This window comes from Heterodontus francisci, chromosome 16 (genome assembly GCF_036365525.1).
Source record: "Heterodontus francisci isolate sHetFra1 chromosome 16, sHetFra1.hap1, whole genome shotgun sequence".
In the NCBI taxonomy this organism is placed as follows: domain Eukaryota; kingdom Metazoa; phylum Chordata; class Chondrichthyes; order Heterodontiformes; family Heterodontidae; genus Heterodontus; species Heterodontus francisci.
Genome location: NC_090386.1, coordinates 70,778,020 through 70,796,390, shown reverse-complemented (window position 1 = coordinate 70,796,390; position 18,371 = coordinate 70,778,020). Strand labels below are relative to the sequence as shown.

The window sequence follows — 18,371 nt, the reverse complement described above, 5'->3', positions numbered from 1 at the left end:
GGCTTATTTAAATTGGGGGGGGCGGCGGAGAACGGCTGTGCCCGATGATGTAGAGGGGGGGGGGCCTGTGCCATTTTTAAAGGGCTTTACGCCCTTAGCGAAATTTACAATTTTTAAAGGTGTAGCATTATTAATTTTTATTAAATAAAAACTGTTGTGATGGAGGCCCTTCCCCCGCCCCATGGTAATTTTATTGCCTGGGATAACCAAAAAATGTCTTTTTCCCGAACCAAACCTTACGCCCCAACCTTCAAACCTTTGCCCTTCAACCCCTTCCCACGATTCACACAACCAATCAAAATTGTTTTCCCCCGTTCCTCCATCTCTCTCGCTCTGAAAATTTTACTCCTCCCCCCACCCCCCACCAGGTTCTCGTCTCGGAACTCTATACGGAGTTCCGAAGGCGCGCGAAGCACGAATGGTGGCCGTAGAATCGGCGTGGGACGGCCGTTGCCTGCAGGTAAGTACATCTACATATTATTAACATTAATTTAAATATGTAGATGAAGGGCCTGCCGCCAGACGGCGGGGGGAGGTAGCTGTACCGAGGTCTCTCCGCTGCTGGTAACATGCGGTGGGCCTTTCTTGACGTTGCAGGTCGGTCGAGGCAGCCTCTCCCCGCGGAATTTTACCAGCCCCCACATCATGACCCATGGAGTCAAGGGGCCGGTAAAATGCAGCCCCGTGTTTGGTTCGGTTGTCACCAAGAAAGACAGCACATGATTCAGCATTTTCACATGTACGTCTCCGTGTCTGCTTCCATTTTTATTCTCTGTCTCTGTGTCTGTGTGGCCCTATCCACTAGAGGGAGCCAATATACACAGGCTCACATCAAGTCACACTCAGGGCTCCAAAGGTACAGCACAGCAAACAAGTCCTGTTCAACTCACATAACATAAAACGCTCAAACCATATTGGTATTATTATAAACCTGATATCCCTGCCTTGCACTCCTTGTTTCTAACCCCAAACTTCAAAATCCTTTCCTTATCAACGAACCCCACCCTCTGACTTATTGTGAGTTCTGCCACGAGGTTCCCAAATCATCAGAGAAGGATCAGAAGTATGAGTTTATAAAGAAGAACTGCTGATTTGAATGGTTCTGCTTCTTCTCTAAATTGAATGTTGCAAATTCTGTGAATTCATTTTTTTAATTGAGTTACATCCATTTCATTTTAATAGTGGGGATGATACTAAATGCTACAGTGTTAGACCCAGTAGTTAGATTTTACTATAATATAAAGAAAGTGATAAGACCCTGCTTATTATACTTAATATTTCATAATTTTTTCCTGTAGTTATGGCATCACTGTGTCATAAACCAGCACTAAAATGGTCAGTTTATAAGATTTAAGGGGAAAACTTTAGACCAGCAAAGTTAACGTGAAATCTTAATGTCTTTGAACTACCTCCCTTTTCATTTAAATGGGTTAAAGCCTGTGTGACATTGCCACATATAGGAATGTAATATGGATGTGTTAAGCTTTCTGTATTTGTACTTTGCCAATGAGACATTCTACTATTTTAAAATTAGACAGAAATAATTGCTGTAGGAAGGGTAACAGATCAGAAAATTTAATAGGAAATCGTTAATTCTTGAAGTTCAAATTTAATTAAAGATTCCATTCAGCAATAGAAATGCACTGTGAATTTTGCTTAACAAAATCACCTGGACACTGAACAATGGGATTTTCACTTGAAAATGTTGTTTGAAAATTGAGACTGATTCGGCTACAGCACTGAAAATCTTTTATAAAAAAAAAAATCCCTTCCCACCCAGTTGTTTTTACAGCTAAAGAATCGGTTAGTAATACAGCTGTGTGACAGCAATATGCACCTGCCCCACTCCTGGAGTTGTCGCAAAATTGCCATCAAATGCAGACTGTTTCCCTGATTAATTAAAACCCTAGACTGTTTTCTAATCAGTTCAGTGTTGCCATTTGTTTTCTGTTTTGCACTCTGTGTAACAAAATCATAAACAAGTTCTTTATAAATGGGTTTATGATCTTGTTGCACAACATGTACAGAGGAAATCACCCCACTGTTGCCATATGTTGTGTGAAACACTATTACTGTTTTAGTTAAGCAGTATCAATATAATAAATGATTTGCTGACACAAAAATGCTTTTTATATCAATCTGACCCTTGTTCGGCAGAAAGTTGATGGATGTTAAAAGCTGATTCTGCCTCCCTCCCTTTCTCACTATGGGGATTGAGATGACACAATATGATGAATGATCAATACACCACAGTAATTTACCAAACTATGGCATTTGTTTAAAGCATTTCTTTGGTATAACCAGAACTGTCTGCTAATGATTTTAAGATTGGAGTTTGGGCTCCATTGTTGTAGATTGCCTCTCAGATGTATCCTCTTCTAAATCAGATCTAGCCTCCCCAAGGTACCAAAGTAACTCAGCACAGAACAGAATGCCCTGGTTATTTTATCACTGACTTTAGTGATACCAGGCTACAAATTATAGTGGGCGATGTTAGCGATAGATGCCTAACATGATGACATGACATTCATCTGTCTGCTGTTTTAATGAACCTGTTAACTTGTTTAAAATAATTGGCTTAATGTCATTAAAGTTGCACATGGAGGAATGTCATACAAATGAGTTGAGTTTTCATCCACAATCTACCATTATAACGAATGAAGTTTGTATATCTACTTCAGCAAACTGGACATCTGATGGGACCTCTCTACTCACTAAGAACCAATGAATTATACTGAGGGACCAACCAGTGGAATAATTTCACAATAAGGAAATTTCAGCAACCATTAAGTTATCAGAGGTACATTGAAGCTGGGGTATTCTGTAAAAGAAGATTTTATGAAGACCTTATAATCTACCACATTAACATTTACAACTGAAGAAATTATCTGCAAGTCAAGCTTTTAAGCTGCTTTTCAAATAGACTTCACTAGACTCTGTAGACTAGTCATATTCCTACAAGTCTGTAGAACAAACAGATGGCTTATTTCAAAACTATGTAATGCTATCATAGACAAGGCAGTGATTAAAAAGTTCATAATGACCTGGATTACTGGGTTTTTATGACATTGGAATTTTTGAGCAGCCTAAATTGAGAAAGCTTGGAAGAAAATTCATGAATTTCCACCATGTTGACTACACAAAACAAACTTTCCTAATTTATTTCCTCTTTACCTGCCTTTAAATGAAAGTTTAAAAATGAATTCATTTTGCAGTGATGGAGTTGTTTCATCAGCCATGTCAAATATGCATGAATCTGTCTATAAACTCAATTGAAACATCTTGTAAGATGCACTATCATAAGAACATCAAATTATTGGCTGTGACCACAATACAGCCCAAGAATCAGTCGTCTCAGTTCTATTTGCCTTATGTTTCTTACTAGCTAGTTTGTCCTGTTTGCAATTTGTGGACCTGGAGGTATGGAAAAGGCCGTTCTTAGTACTGTTGTCATTTTGCTGGATAAATCCCAAATTGAGACTGGTTAGTATCCACATCATAAGATGTGTACAAATTAATGGGAATATTAATTTGAGCTTTATATAAAGTCCTCAAAGCACCATAGTATGAAACTATGACCCACAAAAACAAAAAGTTTGTGCAAGGTTGGTCTAGAGAGCCAATCAACTACTGATTGACTTGATTTGAGAATTTCTCCCTCCTATATAATTTAGGATTTTTGCTTTTGAATAAGCAAAGATAAACCAGATGTACATTCCTTACTTGCCTCCTGTTTGGCCATTCAATTCCTTGTATCCTTACATTTGAGAGTGTTTGCTACCTTTGTGGTGTTAGGGAGAGAAAAGGAGTTGGAACTGCCATCACAAAACATCAACTAAAGACTTCCCCTAATGATTCAGTGAGTTTATCCAGTGACTAACTAAGCTTTTCAGATCAAGGAGGATTCAAGTTTGATCCCCATCTCTACTGATTTAGCCTATCTCACTGAGATGGACATATAGGTGTTACAAATAGATCTCCTTGACTCCTGTCTGGGAAGGTTATCAGCCAGATTCTCATTCTTGGCCATTGTTCAGCAACTCCTGCTGAAAGTTCGCATGTGTGGGCATTAAGTGATAATTGAGTCTGGCTCAGCGGTAATGCTCAGTCATTGTCAATGCTTATGCATGTATAATGGACACAAGAGACAAGAGAGGGCAGTTAGTACCTGTGTAAGAAAAAGTCAAGACCTTCAGGAGAGGATGAGGAAGAACAAAATTGGCATGGAAAACAAAACCAGTCAGAGCATAGTGAAATCTGGAATTTAAAATAATGGTTATCTACAACAGCAGACAAATCTGGTTGATATTTGGGCCTAGTTTGGAAATTCAGCTTGATAACCCAATTGCCTTGACATGTCATATGGCTTAATCTATAGGCAAATTATTCAGCCATTCCAAGGACCCTAACTCTATATGCTTGTATCCAATGATCCCTGTCTACACTTCCTTTGCTATCTTCAATATTGTAGGCACTCTCTGCCTCACTCTGCATGGCTACATTTTCCTGCGTTTTCTCAATTGCAATCGTATAGAAAATAGTAACCTAAATTATAATTTCGTGATGTATGCAACTGTTGATAAACATCAAATTATTTTACTTAAATGAAAACAGAAAGTGCTGGAAATACTCAGCGGGTCAGGCAACATTTGTGAAGAGAGAAGCAGAGTTAACGTTTCAGGACTGTGACCTTTCATCAAAGGCAAAGATAAAAAAAAGTATTAGGTTTTAAACAAGTGAAGGGTGGGGTGCAGGAGTGAGTTGGTGGTGGTGGGAAAGAGAACAAAAGGGAAGATGTGTGAGAGGGCAGGAGAGATTAAATAACAAAGATGTCATGGGACAAACGCAAAGAGAGTGTTAATGGTTGTGGTGAAAGACAAAGCATTAGTACAGAGAGAGTGTTAATGGCAGAATAATGAGCAGCTCTGTCCAAAAGCACAACATGAAAAACAGGCACACGGTTAAAAAATAACGCAAAATAATTTTTAAAAGAAATAAAAAATAAAAAAAGGCCAGTCATGCTCTGAAATTGTTGAACTCAGTGTTGAGTCCGCAAGGCTGTAGATTGCCTAATCAAAAGATGAGGTGCTGCTCCTCGAAGTTGTGTTGATATTCATGGAATACTGCAGCAGGCCAAGGACAGAAATGTGGGCATGAGAGGAGGGGGGTGTGTTAAAATTGCAAGCAACCGGAAGCTCAGATCATGCTTTCAGATTGTGCGGAGGTGTTCCACAAAGAGGTCACCCAATCTACTTTTGGTCTCCCCAGTGTGGAGGCAACCGCATTGTGAGCAGTGAATACAGTATACAAAATTGAGGAAAGTACAAGTAAATCACTGCTTCACCTAGAAGGAGGGTTTGGGGCCTTGGATGGTGAGGAGAGAGGAGGCAAAAGGGCAGGTATTACACCTCCTGCAATTGCATGGGAAGGTGCCATGGAAAGGGGACGAGGTATTGGGAGTGATGGAGGAGTGGACCAGAGTGTCGTGGAGGGAATGATCCCTTTGGAATGTTGACGGGAGGGGAAGAGAAGATGTGTTTGGTGGTGGCATCACACTGGAGGTGGTGGATATGGTGGAGGATGATCCTTAGGATCTGGAGGCTGGTGGGATGCAAAGTGAGGGCAAGGGGAAGGGGTGAGGGCAGAAGTGTCGGAAATGGGTCGGACACTGTTGAGGGCCCTGTCAACCACACTGGGGGGTTCCTCAGTTGAGGAAAAAGGAAGACATGTCAGAAGCGCCATCCAAGGCCCAAACACTCCTTCCAGGTGAATCAGCGATTTACATACATCCTTCAATTTAGTATACTGTATTTGTTGCTCACAATGCGGTCGCTTCTACATTGGGGAGACCAAATGTAGATTGGGTGACTACTTTGCGGAACACCTCTGCTCGTCCGAAAGCATGACCCCGAGCTTCCGGTTGCTTGCCATTTCAGCACACCTCTCTGCTCTCATGCTCACATTTCTGTCCTCGGACTGCTCCAGTGTTCCAGCAAACATCAACCCAAGCTTGAAGAACAGCACCTGATCTTTCGATTAGGCACTCTACAGCCTTGCAGACTCAACATTGAGTTCAACAATTTCAGAGCATGACTGGCCTTTATTATTTTTTATTTATTTCTTTTAAATTTTATTTTACTTTGTAACCATGTGCCTGTTTTTCATGTTGCACTTTTGGACCGAGCTGCTCATTATTTTGCCATTAACACACTCTCTGGACTAATGCTTTGTCTTCCACCACAAGCATTAACAAGCTGTTTGATTTTGTCCCATGACACCTTTGTTATTTAATCCCTCTTGCCCTCTGCCCTATCACAAACCTTCCCTTTTGTTCTCTTCCCCACCACCCTCCCCCCACCCCCCACCCTTCAATTGCTTAAAACCTAATACTATTCTTACCTTTGTCAGTTCTGATGAAAGGTCACAGACCTGAAACGTTAACTCTGCTTCTGTCTCCAAGATGCTGCCAGACCTGCTGAGTATTTCCAGCACTTTCTGTTTGTATTTTAGATTTCCAGCATTTGCAGTATTTTGCTTTTAAATTATTTTACTTATTGATGTGCCATTACGTTTATAAGGTTTTTTTCTCTTGTTCAGTTTTTTGTTCTATTTTTCAGTTCTTTATAACATTTCCATCGTTTCCTTCAAGAAAAAAAGTAGTTTACAAAAAGCATTTGATTTGAGATGGAAAGTATAATTTTGTATTGTCAAGTGTGCAATGCTGCTTTCCATTTTAATTTCAAAATGTTGAATTCTTTCCCTAATCTTTTACATTTTCTTGTAACAATTCAAAAACTACATTATATATTTTTGCAAAGATAAGTTGGCATAATAATTGCATGGAATTGTTATTTAAAATCTCACTAAGAATATAATTTTTTATGCTCATAACTTGAATAGGTTGCTTGCAATAAACATATGAAAAATAATTGAGATTAAATACTAAGTTTGTGCTTAATTGCAATCAGCAGTAAATCTATCTAATGTGATGCCACCATTAATTCTATTTTATTTTAAACTAGCTTGGGAAGTGTACGTAGTCCTGATTGTTTTCACTATTATTTCGTTTAGGCACATGGCCACACATTCACCACAAAAAACCCATAAGTGCACCTACTGTGAAAAAATGTTCCACCGGAAAGATCATCTGAAGAACCACCTTCAGACACATGATCCAAATAAAGAGGCATTCAAGTGTGAAGAATGTGGCAAAAACTACAACACCAAGTTGGGGTACAAGCGCCACCTAGCACTGCATGCTGCCACCAGTGGTGACTTGACCTGCAAAGTGTGCCTTCAGACATTTGAGAGCACAGAGGTTCTGCTTGAACACCTGAAAACACATTCAGGCAAGTCGTCAAGTGGAGTTAAGGAAAAGAAGCACCAGTGTGACCACTGTGACCGACGGTTCTACACTCGGAAAGATGTTCGGAGACACATGGTAGTCCACACGGGCAGGAAAGACTTCCTTTGTCAGTATTGTGCTCAGAGATTTGGCAGAAAAGACCACCTGACAAGACATATGAAGAAGAGTCATTCACAGGAATTGTTGAAAATTAAGACTGAACCATCTGATATGATGGGTCTGCTTCACTCCAGTCCACCCATAACAGTGAAGGAAGAACTTAGTCCAATGATGTGCATGGCTTCTAAGGAGGCAGTAGGTAAGCCATTTACTAGTTTGCCGATGAGCATGTACAGTCCACACATTCAAGCCATGACAAATTCAGGATCATCACATAGTCTGGTTGCTAGTTCTCTAGCTATGGGCATGGGTTGCCAAATGGAGCCCCCATCCTCAATTCATTCAGCACCTCCTCAACCCCCTTCTAAATATCAGCTTGGATCTACCTCATATGCCACTGGCTTGCCTGAGAAGCCAACAGAAAGTTACTTAATGGACTTGCACAGCAGTTTGCCACTTTCATCCCATGAATCTCAGTCTTCACCAGCTAAAGTAGGCTTAGATTCGCAAACTGGGCCTCTGGATGACATTTCTGGTGAGCATTTGCTTTCCAAAAGCCCTGCTATAATTACTGAATCCCTCTGTACAGCAAACATGGACTTTTCACATTTACTGAGCTTCTTACCACTGAATCACCCTACGTACAATCCACCTGTTTCAGCAGGGGGGCTGGTAATGGGCTACGCGCAAAGTGAGCCTCAGTCCTTACTTACCTCTCTTCAGCCTCAGCTGCAAGACTCCCAAGGATCTGGAAATGGCCTGAATCTTGGGCCTCTTCACCCATTGTCTCCAGTCTTTACCACCAGTCTGAGCACAACAACATTGCCACGTTTCCACCAGGCTTTCCAGTGAACTGCTGTTGGATATTTTATTCAATAATCTGTGCTTGGAGTGGAATTGAATGAAGCGCACAAAGCTTTCTAGAACTCGAGGGGAAGCTAAAGCTTTGAAGAAGCTTTTATAAGGCAATTTCCGTTATTCAGTTTAATCCATAATATGGAGGTTTTTTTTAATCTATTAGCAACTGACAAGGCATATACAAACAATGAGCCTTTTTTCTGCACTCTAACATGGATACAAATCCACATGAGGGCTGAACACATCAGAACTCTGAGAAGTGGATGAGTTTTAATGTGAAAATTACTCCCCAGACAGCTACATGTTTCATATGTTTTTAACATTCATGGAGACCTGTTACGATTGAGAAGTTACTTCATGAGCTAAAAATCTGAAATAGAATTACAGGGAAAAATTAGTGAAGGATGGGAAAAGAATATAGTTGTTATGGCATTATGCAACGTGTATTAATCTCTGCTTAGTCGATTATGCTTGGGTGTCTGTCCAAATTGTGTTTTTAGAGCAATATTTTGTCACACACAAAGGCCTCTGCATGAAACAAAAGTTGCACAATGAAATGGACTTAGATTGTGCTCGCAATGTGAATTGTGCCCAGTCAATTACCCTCTTGAGAATAAAGTATTGGCTTAATTCATTGTTAAAATACCCTTAGTTTCCTAAAAATTGAGACATTTTGAGAGAACCGGGAAGATAGTATTTGCAAGGAAGTGCTGACCCACGTAATCATTCAAAGAGCATTGGCCTAGAAATTACTGTTCATAATATCAGTAGGCAAATGCTTAGCATGTTCATATGACTTACTCTCTCTGTTATTTTAATGGTGACTTAACCCATTTTAAGTAAACTGGTCAATACAGGTTAAAATAGCAGGTAGAAAGGACATTTTATGGACATTTTAAGTTGCAAATGTTGGCAACAGTAATTTCTAGCCTTATATTTCTGTTTTTTACAGTTACTACGTTTGTCATACTAGGGTGTACGAAAGTTTTCATCTTACCAGGATTGAACCCTATTTATTTTTTTAATTGCAAAGCAGCTGCTTCATATTTCTTATTAAATATTTTTTTCATGAGGGTAGATATCACCTATTTATGATCAATTACTTCAATCCATGGTTCATGCATTAAGCCATTTCACTGTGGTGTGCAAAGCCCATACAGCAATCTGCTTATGAGAGTTTTTGAAAGTTAACAGTAGCTCATTTATAGCAAAGCTTAAATGTTGCAGCATGTTGGAAAATCTGCAGTTTTAAATGTTGCTGCTGATTTATCTAGGGTACAAATTAAGCACCTCAGTGACTTTGTTGAGTGCTACTCTCAGGAACAACCTGTTGTGTTCCTGCAAGTACTGTAAATGCATTGCTCACTAAAGGTAACGTTGGCAAATAGTGTTGAAAGAGGAATAGCTTAAAGCAAGGTAGACTTGAACATTAGTTTGTAACAAAGGTACATAATTGCACAAAATTAATCTCAGCCATTCGATCAAAGTTAGCTTGATGCACATTTTTACAGGAGTCTGGCTCTATTTTACTAAACTATTATTGCAGAATTATTCTTTGCTTCCAGATTTGTGGCACAATTAAAACTTAGCATTTTGAATGAAATTCAGTGTCATAATAGCCAGTATGTAAATGCGTGTGGTGCAGTTTTCCTTCTAACACTAATTTTGCTTTATAAAAAAATCAGCTTAAAAAAAACACTGAACATTCAAATTCTCAGCTTAATGGGGAGATATTGTGGCTTAATTGTAATGCAATTGCTTCTGATATTTTAATCGTCCTGCCTTTTACATCTGAGTAATAATCCTAAGTTTTGTTTTTGTGTATTCATTTAAACCCCAAACGTATCTTCAAGAAAAGGAAAGACATTATGATATACATCTGTGTATAAATACTATAATGCATATTTTAGAAGATTTAGCTCCAAATTAAGTAGTTGAAACACCAAGCTAATTAAATTCTTAACTATCATCTGCAAGAATTGCATTGTTGGCTTGTAGATGTAGTAAAAATCCATTGAGTATCACTAGACTTTTATTGTAGTGAATATTTACTTTGAAAATATTGTACCTTTCCTTGTATTTAGGAGCTGTGAGATCTAGAAAGGATACAGAACAGGGTGTTTGATTTAAGAATACCCTGATTATATTAAGTCAGGGTCTCATAAAGAAAGATTTTTATGTTATGCTTGTGTTTTAATGTAAAGATTTTAGTTCTGTTACTGTTTTGCCTCTCCTGACAGTGCCTTATTCTGGCCACCAGAGGCTTTGAGCTATTTGAATCCTTATTTCACAGTTCTCTGAGCAGGACCTCACAAAGACACAACACATCACCTCATTCATGCTTCTTGCTATAAGCCTAGGAGAAAACCAAACCTGCCTTACAGTGAATGTGGACACAACTTCACCTCTGACTGATACAGAATCAACATCAGGAAAAACTGTTGCTGTTGATTTCACAACAAGCTAGTTCTGCATGACGAAATACATAAAAAAAAACTCCTCATGCAAATCAACCGTATCTATATTTTAATATATAAAAGCTTATTTTTATGAAATTAGGGGCTGATATCACAACCAAATTCCGATATTGCAGAATTTAACAGTATTCCTCTCATAGCCAAGAGTGGTTTATTTTTTAATACTGATAATTCATTACAGCAATATTTGTGGTGTGGCATTACTAAACATTTTATCCTAAATATTTTAATGGATTTCCTCAGTTCACTATTTTGGGAGGAAATTAAAATGTAGAACATTGTGGTACCAATTGGAAAATTGTTAATTACTTCAGTGTTCCATTCTGCCCTGCGAGAAAGGAAATAGTTTATACCATGGATGTTTTGGAAGGGAATAAGTCAGGGCATCTCTGTACTACCTGTGGGCAGACCTTTCCTAGTTAAATTTAAAATCCTTTTGGTTTAAGGCCAAAATGACAATAACAATTTTATTCACACTGGTGAACAACAGCACAGTGATCAAAGACATATTTTCAATTAATCTTAATTGCTGTATTCATTGTAAGGCTAATAGTTCCTCTTATGGCTGATTAATTCACTATGTTCTAGCACTTTCAGAAACCTTTATAGGAGAGTATTTCTTCAGTACCATAAACTGGTAATGAATCTGTTCTAAATTTAAATACCATTAGATTTTTGTTAGATCTATTAGTATTACTTATAATAAAATAGCGCATTACAGTGTTTTGTATTACTACCATTCAGCTGCTCTGTGTTGTACTTTAATATCTAGGATATCTGATGTATAAATCAACTTGATGTATAAACCACAATTACTCTCAAATAATTTTCTTTCTTTAAGTCTGAGTGCTGGAATCTCCAGTTGTTGTTTCAATGAATGCTGAAAGTCTACATTAGCATTCCAAGATTTACGAACTGTATTTGGAGTTGTACAAGTTGCATCTCTCTTCACTGTATGTTAACTAATGTTTACCAATGATTCATACATCAGATGGCCAAAAGTCAGCGTGCTTCCATAGTTGCACAATTTATCTGTATTTTGTAAAATTCTTTCAATTAAAAGTGTCATGTTCTATATTTGTACTGATGTTTTAGGACTGAAATGAAAGCAGATCAAGTTAAAGTAATTTGCCCATTTTATATTTTTTTCAAAAAAATAAATGTGCCTACTCCTAAAGGAAGTGCATAGACTTGGGGAATGGAGGCATAATCAACATAATGGTGTTTGATGTATTGTTCCGCAGTCGATGACCAGACTGAAAACCGTTTTACTTCCTCACAAATCACTAAATACTGCTAAGATGGTTTTTCTCTCTCAAACTTCCACGTGCCAAGCTTCACCCAGGACTAAAGTGAATGTGTAAAACACTTAATGCATAGAGTCCACATAAAGTGTCAATAGATTATTAGTAATAAATAGTAAAGTTATTGCAGTTGGAAAAACTGCAGACAATTTCTGTCCTTTATACATTGTGTAGTAAATAGTAACTTTTTCCTGCATTTTGTTTTTAAATACTGCATTCTGTCATGACAGGATGCTTATTGCATATGGTAATCATTATTTTTATATAGCATTTTATTTACATACTACTGGTATTTGTACAAAATGTATTTCAGGTAAAGAGCAACATAATCACATATTTTTACATGAGTGTTTTATCAGGTTTCATTTGCAATCTATTGCTGCAGTTGAATTTGTTGGACATTTGTATTGGTAGATCCAAAGAAGTATTTCGGCAAACATATTTACTTATTGTACATTATACTTTGACTGCTACCATGTTACTTTTGAACAATTAAACTATGGAGCTTGAACTGCTAAATGTTCATTATTTACATTCATTCTGATTACAACATGTTTTGGTGAGAAGACAAAACATCATTTCATGAGGAAAGTGCTCCATGAAATATTAATGTAACTTATTGTTTTGCAATTTTTGTAAAGGAGGGAAACCATCTAGTGAACTTAACAAATTAAAGCAACTTTTGTTTTTTGATTCCTACTGGAAGCTTTCCTTTGTGCAGAATTCCTATCTTAGCTGCTAAACTTGTTTACACTTGCATGTTTGCCTGCTTTCTCATTCACTTGTTACATGTAAAGCCCCTTTAGCTGCATCCGAAAAGATCATTGTGACTACTAATGGATCATTATAAGAACTGAGACAAACATCTGTTAATCATTTTCCTACACAATCCATTAATCCAGCCTGCCTTGATTTATTTACTGGCTCCTTTTATTTTTGTAGAAATTGGCACGAGAAAGTTGGACCTAAAACTATTTGGTATGAATTGTGATAATGTTTTTGCGGCAATCTTAATTTATATTTACCCAGAATGTCAATGCAGGTCTTTAAACAAACTCAAGCTACTCAACACCTTCAGTCCTCTGGCACCATGCCCTTAATGTAAGCAACTGCATGTAAACCAACAAAACATTTCCCCAATTCCAGTGGTTAGATAAATTCTGAAAATTAATCTAGCATTACAATTCATAAACAGCACTCCACAGATGAACTAGTGAGCTTATCATTTGGTAATCTATGCCTTTCAGTGTCTGTCTTTCCTTACTTGACACAGCAATACTGTACTCACCAATTTAGGTTATGCACAAATGATGAGTACAGCACTAGTAGCATGTGTAGCTTGACAGGCTTCGTTTTTTTTTTCACCTTTTTCATTTGTTCTTGAGCCCTGGTTGCTGTTTAGTGATTTTCATTCACATTTTTCACGGACAGCCAACTGTCTGCAAGGAGTCCTCTAGTCCGCTGTTTCCCAGCTCTCAGATATATTTTGCATCTTTGCTTTTCACAGGAATTTCAAAACGCTGATTGAGTTGTGTGCCCCTATGGCACTCTCCTGTGACATTGCCGGGAATTGCTATTATTCAGGATGCTGGATTCCACTATGCTCTTAGGTATAAGTGATTGTACTCATGTTGCTGACTCAGGTGAAAGGCGAGGCAGCACCACAAGTAATGAGGTGAGCCTCTTGTTTTGGTCAGATTTAATATCTTCATTTTTTCAGTAACTTTTTAGTACAAATCAAAGCATTATAGAATTTAAATGATGTGATTCGATCATATAATCAGGGAAACTTTCTCATTTAAAAGAAATAATTTCAGTCTGAACATCTAAAGATTGTAACTTTGAGTCTTTGGAAATCCAAATCTTTGAAATTCTCTACTCCAGAGGGTTGTGGATGCTTCATCATTGATTATATTTAAGGCTAAGATGGACAGATTTTTGGTCTTGGGGAATAAAGGGATATAGGAAGTGGGAAGGAAAGTGGAGTTGAGGTAAAAGATGAAATATAATTGTATTGAATAGCAGAACAGGCTCGAGGGGACATAAGGTCTGCTCCTGTTCTTTTCTTAATGCAGTTGATAGGCATGGACAGAGTGGATAGTCAGTAGCTTTTTCCCAGGGTGGCAGAGTCAGTTACTAGGGGACATAGGTTTAAGGTGCGAGGGGCAAAGTTTAGAGGGGATGTGCGAGGCAAGTTTTTTACACAGAGGGTGATGAGTGCCTGGAACTTGCTGCCAGGGGAGGTGGTGGAAGCAGATACGATAGCAACGTTTAAGAGACATCTTGACAAATATATGAATAGAAAGGGAATAGAGGGATATGGGCCCCGGAAGTGCAGAAGGTGTTAGTTTAGGCAGGCATCAAGATTGGCGCAGGCTTGGAGGGCCAAATGGCCTGTTCCTGTGCTGTACTGTTCTTTGTTCTTTGATAATTTATACCATAGCTATACTGAGGACTGTTCATTTTAATAGCTTTCAAGATATTCCAATTTTTAAATTTTCATTTAACATAAAAATAGAATTGTAGAGCTCAAGGCTTAATTAGCTATGTTGCATTCATCTTTTGGACACATTAACAGCTGTTTGTAATGGTATGGTTTATTCAAATCATGTAGAATGGTGTTGTAAATGTTAGTGATTCCCTATTGTACATGTGACAAATGTAGATTTCCTGTCTGTATCAGTACTGCATATTTACCTATTTTGAAATGGTGGGGGAAGGCAAAATCATCTTGTGTGACCATACCTGGAGTATTATGAGGTTGCACAAAGGAAACAGCTTTAAATTGGAGAGATTCGGCACTACAAAAACGAGTGCCAGTTTTATTTTTATATAAACTCTTTCAAATTATTTGATCCAAATCTTAGTTAACTAAATGGTTACAGAAGTAATAGTTTGTTCAGTGGCATTTCTTCCTGATGCTGCACATTTTATTTTGTACATTTATATGTTTCACCTGACACAGGTTTTCAGTTTTCTTATTTTGAGTTCAAGTTCAATGATATTGCTCACAGGTCAAAGGAACAGGAACTCTCAAGCCCACATAGAAATCATAGAAGTTTACAGCACAGAAGGAGGCCATTAACCCTATTTTGTCTGTGCCGGCCAACAAGGAGCCATCTGGTCTGATCCCACTTTCCAGCTCTTGGTCTTTAGCCTTGTAGATTACAGCACTTCAAGTGCATATCCAAGTACTTTTTAAATGTTATGGGGGTTTCTGCCTCTATCACTCTTTGAGGCAGTGAGTTCCAGATCCCCACCACCCTCTAGGTGAATGGATTTCCCCTTGAATCCCCTCTTTTTTTTTAGAATTAGAATATTACAGCGCAGTACAGGCCCTTCGGCCCTCGATGTTGCGCCGATCATCTGACCTACACTATTCCATTTACATCCAAATGTCTATCCAATGACCACTTAAATGCCCTTAAAGTTGGCGAGTCTACTACTGTTGCAGGCAGGGCGTTCCACGCCCCTACTACTCTCTGCGTAAAGAAACTACCTCTGACATCTGTCCTATATCTTTCACCCCTCAACTTAAAGCTATGTCCCCTCGTGTTTGCCATCCTCATCCGAGGAAAAAGACTCTCACTATCCACCCTATCTAACCCTCTGATTATCTTGTATGTCTCTATTAAGTCACCTCTCCTCCTCCTTCTCTCTAACGAAAACAACCCCAAGTCCCTCAGCCTTTCCTCGTAAGACCTTCCTTCCATACCAGGCAACATCCTAGTAAATCTCCTCTGCACCCTTTCCAAAGCTTCGACATCCTTCCTATAATGCGGTGACCAGAACTGCACGCAATACTCCAGGTGCGGCCTCACCAGAGTTTTGTACAGCTGCATCATGACCCCGTGGCTCTGAAACTCGATCCCCCTACTAATAAAGGCTAACACACCATATGCCTTCTTAACAGCCCTATTAACCTGGGTAGCAACTTTCAGGGATTTATGTACCTGGATACCAAGATCTCTCTGCTCATCTACACTACCAAGAATCTTCCCATTAGCCCAGTACTCTGCATTGCTGTTACTCCTTCCAAAGTGAATCACCTCACACTTCTCCGCATTAAACTCCATTTGCCATCTCTCAGCCCAGCTCTGCAGCCTATCTATGTCCCTCTGTACCCTACAACACCCTTCGACACTATCCACAACTCCACCGACCTTCGTGTCATCCGCAAATTTACTAACCCACCCTTCTACACCCTCATCCAGGTCGTTTATAAAAATGACAAACAACAGTGGCCCCAAAACAGAACCTTGCGGTACACCACTAGTAACTAAACTCCAGGATGAACATTTGCCATCAACCACCACCCTCTGTCTTCTTTCAGCTAGCCAATTTCTGATCCAAAGCTCTAAATCACCTTCAACCCCATACTTGCGTATTTTCTGCAATAGCCTACCGTGGGGAACCTTATCAAACACCTTACTGAAATCCATATACACCACATCCACGGCTTTACCCTCATCCACCTGTTTGGTCACCTTCTCGAAAAACTCAATAAGGTTTGTGAGGCACGACCTACCTTTCACAAAACCGTGCTGACTATCGCAAATGAACTTATTCTTTTCAAGATGATTATAAATCCTGTCTCTTATAACCTTTTCCAACATTTTACCCACAACCGAAGTAAGGCTCACAGGTCTATAATTACCAGGGCTGTCTCTACTCCCCTTCTTGAACAAGGGGACAACATTTGCTATCCTCCAGTCCTCCGGCACTACTCCTGTCGACAATGACGACTTAAAGATCAACAACAACGGCTCTGCAATCTCCTCCCTGGCTTCCCAGAGAATCCTAGGATAAATCCCATCTGGCCCAGGGGACTTATCTATTTTCACTCTTTCCAAAATTGCTAACACCTCCTCCTTGTGAATCTCAATCCCATCTAGCCTAGTAGGCTGTATCTCAGTAATCTCCTCGGCAACATTTTCTTTCTCTACTGTAAATACTGACGAAAAATATTCATTTAACGCTTCCCCTATCTCCTCTGATTCCGCACACAACTTCCCACTACTATCCTTGATTGGCCCTGTTCTAACTCTTATCATTCGTTTATTCCTGATATACCTATAGAAAGCCTTAGGGTTTTCTTTGATCCTATCCGCCAATGACTTCTCGTGTCCTCTCCTTGCTCTTCTTAGCCCTCCCTTTAGATCCTTCCTGGCTAGCTTGTAACTCTCAAGCGCCCTAACTGAGCCTTCACGTCTCATCCTAACATAAGCCGCCCTCTTCCTCTTGACAAGCGCTTCAACTTCTTGAGTAAACCACGGCTCCCTTGCTCGACAACTTCCTCCCTGCCTGACAGGTACATACTTATCAAGGACACGCATTAGCTGCTCCTTGAATAAGCTCCACATTTCGTTTGTGCCCATCCCCTGCAGTTTCCTTCCCCATCCTACACATCCTAAATCTTGCCTAATCGCGTCATAATTTCCTTTCCCCCAGCTATAATTCTTGCCCTGCGGTATATACCTGTCCCTGCCCATCGCTAAGGTAAACCTAACCGAATTGTGATCACTATCGCCAAAGTGCTCACCTACATCTAAATCGAACACCTGGCCGGGTTCATTACCCAGTACCAAATCCAATGTGGCATCGCCCCTGGTTGGCCTGTCCACATACTGTGTCAGAAAACCCTCCTGCACACACTGGACAAAAACAGACCCATCTAAAGTACTCGAACTATAGTATTTCCAGTCAATATTTGGAAAGTTAAAGTCCCCCATAACCACTACCCTGTTACTCTCGCTCCTGTCGAGAATCATCTTCGCTATCCTTTCCTCTACATCTCTGGAACTATTCGGAGGTCTATAGAAAACTCCCAACAGGGTGACCTCTCCTCTCCTGTTTCTAACCTCGGCCCATACTACCTCAGTAGACGAGTCCTCAAACGTCCTTTCTGCCGCTGTAATACTTTCCTTGATTAACAATGCCACACCCCCCCCTCTTTTACCCTCTTCTCTGTTCTTTCTGAAACATCTAAATCCCGGAACCTGCAACATCCATTCCTGCCCCTGCTCTACCCATGTCTCCGAAATGGCCACAACATCAGGATCCCAGGTACCAACCCATGCTGCAAGCTCACCCACCTTATTCCGGATGCTCCTGGCGTTGAAGTAGACACACTTTAAACCAAGTTCTTGCTTGCCAGTGCCCTCTTGCGTCCCTGTAACCTTATCCCCTACCTCACTACTCTCAACAGCCTGTACACTGGCACTGCAATTTAGGTTCCCATTCCCCTGCTGATTTAGTTTAAACCCC

General features: G+C 39.5%; 1 protein-coding gene across 6 annotated transcripts in view; it reads left to right on the top strand.

Moving 5' to 3' along the window:
- The window catches only part of plagl2 (pleiomorphic adenoma gene-like 2), a 172,330-nt gene extending 159,580 nt beyond the window's left edge, over positions 1-12,750 (top strand). For 4 of the 6 annotated variants that reach the window (XM_068048354.1, XM_068048355.1, XM_068048356.1 and 1 more), the window contains one exon: positions 7,072-12,749. In XM_068048354.1, coding sequence (XP_067904455.1) covers positions 7,072-8,317 — 1,246 coding nt within the window. In that variant the 3' untranslated portion in view covers positions 8,318-12,749. Of the gene's footprint in view, positions 1-7,071 lie in introns of all 6 variants that reach the window. The other 2 variants (XM_068048358.1, XM_068048353.1) reach the window with 1 other exon arrangement.
- The last annotated feature ends 5,621 nt before the right edge of the window (positions 12,751-18,371 follow it).